The sequence below is a fragment of the Lates calcarifer genome, linkage group LG18, assembly GCF_001640805.2.
Source record: "Lates calcarifer isolate ASB-BC8 linkage group LG18, TLL_Latcal_v3, whole genome shotgun sequence".
NCBI classification, from domain to species: Eukaryota; Metazoa; Chordata; class Actinopteri; family Centropomidae; genus Lates; species Lates calcarifer.
The window spans coordinates 16,669,846-16,683,006 of record NC_066850.1 but is presented as its reverse complement, the minus strand read 5'-3'; the positions used below and the strand labels follow the sequence as shown (position 1 = coordinate 16,683,006).

General features: G+C 41.7%; 2 protein-coding genes across 2 annotated transcripts; one reads left to right on the top strand and one right to left on the bottom strand.

Annotated features, from left to right (window-relative positions):
* The first annotated feature begins 1,169 nt into the window (after positions 1 to 1,169).
* On the top strand, positions 1,170 to 9,127 carry irak3 (interleukin-1 receptor-associated kinase 3). The gene is made up of 13 exons (XM_018697171.2): positions 1,170 to 1,538; positions 2,081 to 2,278; positions 3,614 to 3,681; positions 3,794 to 3,830; positions 4,017 to 4,180; positions 4,499 to 4,563; positions 4,648 to 4,762; positions 5,893 to 6,011; positions 6,468 to 6,666; positions 6,850 to 6,912; positions 7,216 to 7,383; positions 7,514 to 7,895; positions 8,185 to 9,127. Exons 1-13 carry the CDS (start codon positions 1,436 to 1,438, stop codon positions 8,298 to 8,300), a joined length of 1,797 nt encoding a protein of 598 aa, XP_018552687.1. The 5' UTR covers positions 1,170 to 1,435; the 3' UTR covers positions 8,301 to 9,127.
* Positions 8,636 to 13,071, bottom strand: cdnf (cerebral dopamine neurotrophic factor). Its single transcript, XM_018697173.2, is given in 5 exon segments — positions 8,636 to 9,604; positions 9,704 to 9,794; positions 9,796 to 9,846; positions 11,061 to 11,188; positions 12,442 to 13,071. Coding segments are annotated over 5 exon segments (516 nt in total). The 5' UTR covers positions 12,515 to 13,071; the 3' UTR covers positions 8,636 to 9,431.
* Positions 13,072 to 13,161: the final 90 nt, after the last annotated feature.

The window sequence follows — 13,161 nt, the reverse complement described above, 5'->3', positions numbered from 1 at the left end:
CATCTTGTGAGATTCCATTTTTCTCTTTAAAAAAATAAATAAAAATGATATATCATTGCCAGTCTTTCTGAATGAAGCCATGCTTCCTGCTTGCTTTGCTCTTCCTCAGGTAGAGGAAACAACGTGTTCTGAGTTCAGAGGGGTGTTGACATATTCTTTTCAACCTTTAGATTTTACTGGGCAACAGAGACATTTTCAAGGACCCAAGGTGCATGTTCCAAATGATTTCATTTGTCTAGGTGAGATACTTGTGTATGTAGAGAGGGGGGAGGTGCATCAATTGGTGAGTTGTCAGGTATAGGGCCACCTGCAAGAGGACCTCAGGTAGCAATCCATGCAAACAAAGCCTGTATGATGATAGGATGGCTGATGTACTGATCTGATCTCTTTTTCTAGTTCCTGTCAGTCCTCCTGCTGCAGCAGTTTGGATCAACTAGAGGATTTTTGCCAAGTTATTTGGACATGATGATCAGTCTAGTCTGGAGGTAACACATGCATGCAGCATCCTTTTGAGACAGGTGGAGGAAGGTTGTCCTAGAGACATATATATATATATATATATATATAATATATAAATATATATAATATATATATATATATATATACACACATCTATTATCTACACTGTTTAATTGTTGTCATTTGTTGAAGAGCAGGTGCCTCTTATTATCAGTCTTCTTTCAAGTGAGTTGCCAGGGTTCAAGCATTTTGATATCTTGATCATATTCATATTTTAAATTAAGAATGCCCCCTTTTGATTTCAAACTCACTTTAGAATGGGCCCAGTATCAGTGGGGTTTACTTTCCCATAATCTGAACTGATTTGGGTTCTGTCCGATCACAAGTGTCCTTATGTGAGATGACGTGTTTACGGTTTTGGTTTTTGTTGTGTTTTGCAACTCAGGGCCACCACCATGGATAATAGTCTACTAAGCACTATAGCAAATACCCACCCAACAGCCCACAAAAACAGAAGTTTGTCATAAACACAGACCGGAAATAAAGAGATCATGGACCGCATACTTCAGTAATGACACATAATTGCGTGTTATTTGCGTACATGTGATGACATATATTAACATATATAACTGTGATAGACAGATAGATTTGAGGCAAAATATCTATCCTCCTCAAAACCACTGGAACAAGGAAGCGTTACTCTGGACCACGTGACACTAAGAGTTTCACGGTGGAACACGGTCCCTCTTTAAATAACTGTAACTTTGGGTTTTCTTTAATGGGTCGAGGCTCGTTGTGGAAACATAGTGCGTCTGTCTATTGAGGAGTGACTCACGTAATATTTATTACGTGAGCGGAGCGGACGCGGTGGTGTGTGTGTGTGTGTGTGTGTGTGTGTGAGGGGGGAGTTTCCGTATTTGTGCAACTATTGTACTTGTATTAAGATCAGTGTGTTTTAGTGACAGTCTCCGCTCAGATGGATTCCTTCACCTTCCTCTACGATGTCCCTCCGGTCATCGTCGAAAGCTTCTGTAAGATCATGGACAGCGGGGATGACAGTCTGGGATGGCGCGGACTAGGTGAGGCAACTTGTGTTCATATTGTGGAGGTGACACATTAAACAGCGCCTCTGTGGACTAACGGTTACCAGAGTTCAGATGGACAGAGCTCTGACTTACAAACAGGTGACTGTTGGCTTATCTGTCAGACACCTGTTGAATTTTAGTACATAACAGTTAATAAAGCTTTTTATCAGATCAATTAAGTTTTGTTGAAGATAAATATATATATATATCATTCATCCAATCAAGTTTAATATCAGTTACATGTCCATAACTAACAAGGTGATAACACATTTTTCAAATCTTACAGTATGAGCTGTTACCTGCAGTCAGTAACTGTAACACAGGTAAATAATAAAGTATAATTTAGGATTTTGTTATTAAGTAACATTTTAAATGAATGACTTTCAGTTGCTTTTCTTTGTTGCGTATTAGAAAAACAGGTTGCTTTAGTGATTAGTCAGAGTGTGTAGTCAGAGTGTGCGTAAAGGAAAGGAATGAATGACTGTGTGCACTCTGCTTTCCTCTGATATCTTCATATCGTCTCTCCTGGCCTCCAGCGGTCCGAATCGTCCCCAGCTTGTTAGAGGTTCGCATGTTGGAGCGCTTGGAGGCAGCGGGTCGGAGTCCCACCAGGGAGCTGCTGTGGTCCTGGGCTCAGCAGAATCCAAGAGTCCAGGACCTGCTAAATGTGCTGAAGGACATGGGCCACCACAGGGCCCTGCAGCTCTTCCAGAGTCAGTTAGAAACCAGTAAAGGCAAGTGCAAAGGTTCTGGGTTCAAATCTTGGTTCTCCCGGGGTTTTTCTGTGTGGAGTTTGCATGTTTATGTTCCTGTGTGGGTTCTCTCCAGGTTCTCCAGCTTCCTCTCACAGTCCAAACACATGCAGGTTAACTGGTGTCTCTAAATTGTATAATTTCACAACTGATCACGCAATCCCAAACTCAGGACACGGACTCAGAGCTCGAATGAATAAGAGAGGGTGTAGTGCTTGGTCTCGGGGGATGAAGGTGGATTCAGGCGGGTGAATGCAGAGGGCGGAGAGAGAGAGGCTGGTGGCTGGCAAGGCAGGGCATGGAGGTGGACAGGCGGAGCGGGCGAGGCAAGGGAGGGGTGGGAGGGTTGAGGGAAGTAGATGAAGGAAATGTTGCACGCACAGCAGTGTAGCGAGGCAGACAAGCAGTGATCCTGAAGCACAGGGAGTGGGTCAGAGATTTTTTTTCACAGCAGCTAGAATACCAGCTTAGAATACATCTTTGTAAATGTCCTGAACATAAGATGTTGGTCTGAACAAGTCTGGCAGAGATGAAAAACTGAGGTAGGTTTACTGCCAGGCTGATGAATAAGTGGATCACAGGTGTGCTGGCTGATCAGCAGTCAGGGAGCAGAGCGCCATGCCCACAATACTGACACATACAGAGAGACAGACAGGCAGAACACCAGAGATAGAAGAATAAGCTCGAGTCATAGCTGAGACCATGACACATCAGTCAGAGATGTACACTCCTGAGCAATTCAAAATGCAAAAAGAAGAAACAGGAGCAAGAGACAATAAAAAGAGAACAGCTGATTTATTGAAAACTGCAGTTAAAGTCAAACAGGCTGTTCATTAAAAGTTTGTTCAGGAGTGTATCTGGAAACACCCTCACCAAGATTTCATATTTTCTGTTATTGTTGTGACCCAAAGTAAAAGAAGCTTAAAAAAACCTCATGAATTGAAATTTGAAATTTGTCTATTTTGCACCATCCTGCAGTAAATTGCAGTAATGTAAAGCAGATGTTTAAATGACTTACAGATAAGGAGTGTATTGGTTTGTTCAGATGAGTCACCAGGGAGCTGCAGGTTTACAGTACTCACAGTATCACTACCCACAAGCTATAAGATTAAAATGTGAGGTAGACCACTACCTTTACTGGTAAGTAAAATTGAATTCTAAAGATAGGACGTGACTGACTGAATGCCCAGAGGAAATTTAAAGCCCCTTTCTCAGTTCCTCTTTGTGGTGCTGTGGTGCATGCCCAGTGTCAGCGACCCATGCTGATCACAAGAAACAGAAGTTTGATTTGATATTTGGGCGATCTCTCTGTTTCAGAGTCACCTTTGACCCACAGTAATCAACATGCCGGGTCCACAGAGCAGATACCAGCAGCTAAAGAGAAGGTAAAGATGTTCACTCTGCTGGATGTAGTGTTCAGACAGGAAGTGTCCTGCTTTACCTGTGAGCACTAAGAAGAATAAATTAAAGCACCCTGTCTGTGTTTTTTCTGATAAGGAAAAGACGAGCTCTTCAAGCCAAGCTGCAAGTTCTGGTAAGTGAACTGAATATTATAATGGAGACTGAGTTCATTAGCTTTATGCACCAGTAGAGAGAAAAGTTGGTGGAATTCCCCTTTCCACTTGCTGTGGCCAGCACTGAATTTTTAACTCGCCGGGCGTGACTGTGAGCACCTGTGCGACACAGTGTGACCTCACACTGATCCATCTCTGTATTCCAGCGAGGCCAGCTGAAGAAACCCAGCCTCCCATCATCACTTTCCAAGACGTCATAGAAGGAACCAGAGATTTTCATGATGAAATGAGGATTGCAGAGGGCCAGTTCTCTAATGTCTACAAAGCACAGATTGGAAATAAAACATTCGCAGTGAAGCTTTTTAAACAGGTGATTTATTGATCGATTGATAACTATCGATTCTCTGTTCAAACCTGTCTGTGTACCGATACACAGAATACTTTCTGAATGCACTGTACATAGAAGCAGTTTGTTGAATATTCTCTATACTCATCTACAATGGGCCTCTAATTAACCATTAAGAGCATAGACCCATTTCTTCCTTTAGGAAAAAGATAAATTATGGGATATATGAAACAGACTAAATGGACCACATGTAACACATCTCTGAAGTTTTATTTTGTTATATATATATTTTTTTTACTTTCTTGGGACTAACTGAAATGTATTCCTTGTCCATCGTTACAGATACATAAGGGCTCGTGGAAGAAGCTGTGGGATATCTTCAGAAAAGAAATGGAAATTCATAATTTGTATGTAAAAACCCTCACTCTCAAAATACCTATCTTGGTTTATCTGGCAGAATGTTCAATATTTAGTGTGGTGATGTGTTACAGGTGCCAACATCCAAATATCCTAGACTTGTTGGGCTGTTTTTCTGATGAGGACCACTATTGTCTGGTCTATCCCTACCTCCCCAATGGATCGCTTTTCGACAGACTACACCTTCAGGTAGGAACTTTGCAGAACTAAGAACAAATATAGAACAAATTTACAATGAGAAAAAAAAACTATACAAGTAATACTGTGTAATTTTCATGTCCTGGAACAAATCTGGTCTTACTAGAGGTGTGGTTTACCATACCTACTTCTGTCATGTTTAACCAGAACACTGGGGATTGGACCCAAAAACGCAGACAGCGACCAGGCGTGCAGGGTTCAGGAGTTAAATCAAAATCCAACAAGAAACTAAAGAGGCAGGGGGAGGCAAGGGAAAAATACAATATACAAAATACAAATGTCCACAAAGATGACAAAAAGGAAAAACACTAGGGATCCAGAGCACACTGGAGACACAACATAATTAAACAATACATACAATGAGACGCAGGTGAGACAGAAAACAAGTGAGAAAGAATAAACTGCCTCAGGACCCTATCCCAGCTAGGTATTGCATGAGAGGTGGAGTACACCCAGATCGCCAGTCCATTGCAGGGCCTCCAAAACTAAAAATCATTGGAAACAGAGGAAAAATATAATGTCTAAAAACCAGAGTCATTATACACTTCATCTCTGTCCTCAAAACACTGATCAGTACAGCAATTTGTACACATAACTTAGATAAATTCTAACATATATGATCTGTGTGTATGACTTGTAGATGTATGGATAACAGTGTCATGGTTATGGAAAGAAACTGTCTATTGTTTGGTTGTTTTGATTAATCTAAAGTTAAGCTATATTTGCCTCATAGCTTAACAAAATGTCAAAACAATCGATCATGGCACAAGTAGAACTGGTGAAATGTGATTTAACTATCATCTCACATTTTTGGTCAAAGACACAAATGATGGACATTTCCATATGAGAATTCTGTCTGTACATCATTCTGTGGAGAGGCAACAAATGATCATATTTACTCTAAATATTTGGACTCGGTCTTGTTTTTGCATGTTGGAAATTATTTATTTCTTTTTCCATCATATTTTCTTTTCAGAGGATTTTTTTCTTTGGACATTAAAATGTTGGTTTAACAATGAACAGTGAGGTGCTGTGCCATGCGCTACTACTACTCTATGAAGGCTTTTCCATGTTGCCAGCTTAGTTAGTCTTTTTGAAAGTGGTATGTTGTCTCTGTACAGGATGGAGAGCGTCCTCTGTCCTGGCAGGAGCGTCTCAACATCATCAAGGGAATCGCAAAGGCTCTGCATCACCTCCACACGGCCCAGCCCTGCCCGGTGATCTGTGGCAACATTTCCAGGTTCAAACACACACGCCCTCTCTCACTTCCCTAATGCACGTACTGTAGGATTTAGTCACTTTGCACAGTTCCAGTTTTACAAACCCACTCTTGCTCCAATCCTGAAAGGCTGCTGGATTCCAGGGACATACACAGACACTCTGAGAAGCAGTCCTTCAGAACACACACCTGGTGGTATAGTGGTGCAGTGGTTAACACTGTCACCTCACAGCAAGAAGGTTCCGCTTTCAAACCTCGGGTTTGCGCAGGCCTTTTCTGTGTGGAGTTTGCATGTTTATGTTCCTGTGTGGCTTCTCTCCAGGTTCTCCAGCTTCCTCCCACAGTCCAAACACATGCAGGTTAACTGGTGTCTCTAAATTCCCCGTAGGTGTGAATGTGAGTGTGAATGGTTTTCTGTCTCTGGAGCCTGTGAAGCTCAGTAAGTTGACACAGTGTGTGTATGGCTTCTCTGCACAGTTGTAACATACTCTTGGAAGATGCCCTGCAGCCCAAGCTGACTAACTTTGGCTTGGCTCGTCTACGACCTCAATCAGTCAGTCAGTACTGCACCATCACTCACGATACGAGTTCCCACAGCAACCTGGGATACCTCCCTGTGGAGTACATCCGAGATGGCAAGCTGTCCTTCAGCCTGGATGTTTACAGCTTTGGAATGGTGATTGTAACAAGACTGAATAAGCCGGTGGATATTAAAAACCACTGTATATCTATCTAAATTAGAGCTATGAAATATGTGCTGTATAAACTGTACAGCAGAAGTAAATCTTACCACGATTTCTGGTGGAAATATTATTCCCACTTTCTCTTCTGCCATTAATTATAGTTTGCTTGCTCTCAGGTCATAATGGAAACAGTAACAGGACGGAAGGTCATAGAGGACGCACCTAAGCAAACGCTGCTGGTGAGTCAGCACTGTATGCTGCATATACATTATGATGTCTTACAATAACAGTCCTTATGTTTTATACACAGTTTTGCCAGAAAAATGTAAATTCATTTACAATCTATTATTAAAGTTGGTAATGTCAGTAAAGGAACTGCACTGTACTGTTTGTATACAAACAGTTTCAGGCATTATTAAAGCTTACAGCAACTCATTTAATGATTAATGTATGTTTTTGTAGCCTTACATAGCTGCTGTCCCTCTCTCTCTCTCCTCTCTCTCTCTCTCTGTGTGTGTGTGTGTGTGTCTCTCCTCCTCCAGAGAGATTTGCTGGCCACTGAGGTTGAGGTCAGTGGTGGTGTTGACTCATGTCTGCAGTTTTTGGACGAGACGGCTGGTCGGTGGCCGACTGCTGTGGCCCTCAGCCTGTTGGCTCTGGCCTTGGACTGCACAGCTAGCCGCCACCGCCACAGACCAAGCATGGAGAATGTGAGCATTAATAGTTCATTCTTGACTTTCAGGACCAGTATCTATAACAAAACATTCGGAGTATGGGAGCTAACTCCACTAATCTTTGGTTGCTTGTACGTTAAATCCTATAAATCTCAATTGTCCTCAGGTGCTCCTGGCTCTGAGCCAGCTGCTTCCTCCACCTACATGCCCACTTGCCGACCAACCCCGCAGCCTGGACGACGGAGCCCCCATCAAAGCCCAGCAAGTCTCCTTGTCCTCAGCCCAGCAAGGCTGCTCATCCTCCATACCTGTGGAGCACGATGAGCAGCACAGCCTCCCCAGCTCTCCAATCCTGTCGGGGCCCTGTGAATGCAGCCAGTCAGAGGTGACGTACCTGAGTGACGCCGTGGGTGCCCGTGGTGAAGCGGCACCAGACCTGTACAGCAGCTGGCCCGTACAGTGCAGCTGCCCGGCCGAGGCGGGTGGTCTGGCCTGCGAGGACTGCAGGGCCAACGGGTTCACCCTCGACCGCGCAGAGAGTCCTCAGAGTAAGTCTCTTAAAGATACTTGATTCCTCATCACATGGGCAGAATTTGGAAAGCTTGTGCTTGTCAAACCTGTATATGATCACATTTGATCGTCTAACATGTTCTCAGATAGGTGAGTCAACTCTACCAGGTGCTTCCTGGATGTCGTTTCATCTGAGGAAATGTCCAAAATACTTTGCTCAGCTGTAACTTTCATTTTAGCCTGTGCTGAGCTCTCAGCCACTCTGGGAGACTGAAACATTTTAGCCAAAAAAAAAAACAAACTATTGTTGTATGTTGTGTGTTTCAGGTGACTCCAGTGTGGTGGAAAACACAGTCAAACAGAGACTGAGGAACAAACTGAGTCTTTATGACAAAGGGCAGCTTCACACAGAGGAGTTGTTCTCTGAAACAGGACTACAGTAGAGAACAGACTTCCTGTTACAGGTCACAATCACCTTTGGTGGACAGCAGTTACGCTTACAACTTGTCACCTGTGAACAGCTCCAGATAACTCTCAACAGCTGGTTTGCATTTTTGGTTTGAAACGTCATGGGAGAGAAAGAGACTTTGTTTTCACTCCTCAGGCTTCACATGAGCAGGAGCAGCCCTGACGCAGGACATGCTCTAAACATTAGATCAGAGATGAGCAAAACTGACAGTGTTGCATCAGGAATTTGAAAAATGGATGGCTCAGTGTTCTCAGACTCAAATGCAGGAGGTGGAGTGAAATAATTAAAAACAGTAGCAGAGTTACAAAATGTATTTAAATATATTTAATGAATTGTTGCCAAAGGAAACAACAGCAAGCAAACTTTCTTTTGCAAACCATTTATATGAACTCATCCAGTATCCTTCCTGTCTTCATTATCATTATTATTATTATTATTATTATTATTATTATTATTGTTATTGTTATTATTATTATTAGTAGTAGTAGTCAGCAGTAATCAGTAATGTCTCTATTTATCTTTAAACAAAGTGTTTGTATAGCTGCTTGTGTTCACATGTTAACGTGTAGATTCTGCAAACCCAACATGGTGTAGGAGAGAAAATCATTTGTGCACAGCTTTCAGATACAGCTGAAATGGTCAGCAGATCAGCAGAGCATTGATTAGCAACAATTTTCAATCAATCATCAATGTTTCTACATGCCAAAATGCAGATATACATTTGCCATTTTCCCCCCTGTTTTACATCACTGTAAATTGATTGTCTTTGTCCAATAAAACAACCTCATTTAAACATCTGGATACATGTGATGGCCAGTTTCACTATTTTATGAAATCTTATCGACCAGAATGTTGTCGGTCCAAATCAGTGCAAATAGATATTTGCCACTTTTAACTCTACACATGATGACAGAAGATTTCCCAGGATGATAACTATATGCAGCTGGGAAGCTGCTTACAATGTAAAACCAGTATTAGCTCTTTCATGATTGTCTTGCATTTCAGTGTGTAACAGTGCAGTGTAGTGACCATCAACACCACAATGAAAAATTCAGTCTGAGTCTGAATAGGTTCAGACTAAGAGGATGGGTGGATTAATTACTCTTCATAGCTCTGTGCTGTGGGCGTGCAGTGGTGCTTTCTCCTGGATGAGGCTGACAAACTCGTGTTTCTCCAGGCAGCCTCGACACTCTTCTCCCCACGAGGCTAAAATGTTCCTCAGCTCCAAAACTCTCAGCTTCTTTAGCCTGTCGCTGCTCAGGTCATTCAGCTGAGGCTCTGCAGACAAACAGAAACTGCTGTGATTTTGCGTCCACACACACACACACGTGCACAGATGAATGGTTTGTCCTTCTTGCATATCGGAACACACTTTACCATATCTAAGCTCGCAGATCTGTGTGTCTCTGCTACTGAGGCGCTGACATATCTTCTCAACAGGGACGTGGGAGGCCAGAGGTCGAGACACTGGATGCTGTGACGCGTGTTGCCGCATCACTGCTGGCTCCGAGGTAGTAACACTAGGATAGCACATAAACATACTATTGATCATCCCGGTATCCTGAGAATTATGTTCTTATTGGTCAAATTTGCAGAATTATATATTTCTCCTATTTGTAGAGAAGGTGTAATGAAAAAAGTAATATCTGTGGAGAGCCAAGTCCAGTTGCCCTTGATTCAACCACTCCTGGATAGACATCAGCAATAATGTTTGTTTATAAAAACAAAATATAGATAAGTATGAAGCATACGGATGTGTGAATTATTGTATTAATATATGCTTTCACAATCAGGACCATGTGCAGAAAGAAAGAATTGAAGAAAGAACTGTTTACTGTTTTACTGCAAAATATGAAAACCCAAACAAAGAGGAAGACTAAGGGTGGTCACTTTAGGAAAATGAGTGAATAAAGAGCAACGGCTCTCCTGCACCCTGGTGGTCAAAGATCAATGATAATGTAATGCCCAAAGTAAAGTAAGGACGTGTGTTTCACATTGTGGTGTGTCCTCTACAAGTCCATCATGTTGTTTTATTGGTAGACCTTAGGGTTTTGCTCATACCATGTCCACAGATATGCAGCATATGAGGCTGTATTTAAATGATACACCATCTTAGTTTGTAGTCAGTTTAAACCAAGTATAGTTTACTTTCACCCACACATACACTGACATGGTAGGATGAGTAAACTGAAAACAGTATAGAAATGTTGCTATGGATACATACAGTTTAATTTATCTTGATAATAAATTGTTGTCTTGCTTGATAAATAATTCCTGCTACTTTCTTGCTTTTCCAATGTTTAACCAGCTTCAGAAATCACAAAAGGTAGATGTTTTCATTTGAAAGCAGCAATGAGGCCAGTGTAGACAGCTGCATTAATGTACAGTGATATAATGGACAGATACAGTGTTTGTGCCAGAAGGTTTTTTATCCTGAAATTGTTTTTCGTAACTGAATTGGCTTTGACATTTTGCAATGGATTTAAAATTTTCCACAAAATAGTGAAAATGGAGTTTTGATTCCTTGTCCCTTGTGTATGCAGGGTATGAAGTGAACTGAGTATATTTAGTAAAATCAAAGTGTGAAACTGTAGGTGTGAGTTATTTTATGGTATTATTAGTTCATCTGTACTGTCTGTGCAGTTGTTTAGTTGAGAACAAATAAATCAAGTTAAAAAGGTGAATCATTTGGGATTGAATGCAGGTCTTTGCTGGTATAGTGTTGTGTTCTCACCAGCCTTGCCTCCTTCCCCTGGGCAACAGAGCAGGCCTGGATCAGCTCTTCCTCCACCAGGGCAGGAGTGAGTTCCATGTGGGCTGAGTTCAGACTGCCATACAATCTGTGGAGAAAGCTCACACACACTGCAGACCAGTTCACTGTTAGTAAAGGTCAAAATCAGGACTTTGCTTTTGTCATTGTGTTCACATGTCTGTTACAATGAACATAGTCCTTTCAGAAGATATTCAGACTCTTTCACCTTTTTGTTATGTTGCAGCCTCATGCTAAAAAAAAAAAAAAATCATTATAACAACCATAATAAGAAAGCCAAAACAGGAATTTTGAAATTTTTTGCAAATTTATTAAAAGGGGAAAACTGAAATATCACACAGACATCTTTGAAATGTTTCTAAACCTTGACTGGAGCACACCTGTCTATAGAAGGTCTCACAGCTGACGATGCAAGCCTTGAGGCTGAAGGAACTGCCTGCAGAGCTCAGAGACAGGAATGTACTGAGGCACAGATAGAGGGAAGGCTACAAAAAAATCTGTATTGACTGTTCCATCATTCTTAAACTGTGGAACTATGGAATTATGGAAGAATATCTGAAACAACCAGGACTCTCCCTAGAGCTGAGCAAACTGAGCTTGACAGTCTTGATAACAAAGGTGACCCTGATGGTCAGTCTGGCAGAGCTCTAGAGATCCTGTGTGGAGATGACAGAAAATTTGAAAAAATGTAACACATACTGTTTTCACTTTGTCTTTATCTAAATGATGTTAGCATAAGCCTGCACCATAAGAAAATGTGAAAAAATAAATACTTTCTGAATGCTCTGTATCTGTTACATGAACTCATTTTGAGTTTTCCTGTGTGTATGTTGCATGTACATCTGTATATTATTCTGACTCAAAGATGATATTCTCTGTGGGCGCTTCATGGCCCACCCTCACTCTGAATAAGAAAAATAAATGAGATCAAATGCCTTCAGTTTCCTGACATCTGGTCACATTGTATTACAAAGTATTTTAACATGTTTTCTGTAACATCTTGTTTTTGGTGATGGATAGACTTATGGTTTGGTGTATGGTATGGTGTTTGTTGGGTGTTGGAAGTGTGCAGAACACCATAGTAATAAGTTGGGGGTTTTTTTTTGCACACTGGGCAAGCTATGAAAGAAATAAAGCTACATTCTGATTCCATCACTGTAAAATTGTTTAGCACAAACCATATGTTAGGCTGCACACCAACTTCGTCCACACGTGCAGGGCACAATATAGTGAGAGAACTGTGCGGCCACGGCCATATAGGATTTTCAAATTATCAGTAGCAGTGTTATACTGGTAAACCACAGCCAGACTGTAAATAACTTCTGCTCACACCATGCTGTCTAACCTTCACAGTTGTCTGCTGCAGAAAAAGTGGACAATCTGAAAAACAGGAGAATGGAAAGGGACAACACCGACATGGTAACGTTTGTGGTTATTATTAGCTACAGAGGTCTGAGCCTGCCCACTCCTGTAGCACCGAGACACTCCGGGACAGACGTCAGCGGATGGTTCAGCAGTTGCGAAAGGGGAAGTTATTTCGGGCGCCCCTGGCTCCGAAAACACTCGTTCCATTAGTTTTGTTCCCACAGAAAATGTTTGTGTCTAATAGGAGCACTTTTACGCTTGGGTCGACGTGAAACTCTCCGAAATCACTCACTAATTCACTACTCCCTACAATCACGGCTCCCTATATATATCCCTTCTATGTAGAGGACCCATAGGCGGTATAAAAAAAACCCTAAAAACTCACAAGTAGGGTATATACTGGTATATTTTATGTCGTCGAGTAAAATGTGAAAATGTCTTGAGCTTGTGTTGACCATATTCAGACCATATTCAGGCATTTAAACAAAAAGTCATTAAAAATACCCGCTGACTTTGGAACAAGGGAAAGTGTTAAAAGCTAACTTATTTCCGGGTTGCATCGTTTTGCCACCAGTTTAATTGAAACCACGCCCACTTCCGTATGGCGAGAGCCTCGAAGGCTGCATTCCCATGGAAACCGATGTTCCCTACATATCTTCATACTTTTATTATTTAGATCTAATTTCATGTCTGTAAGAAG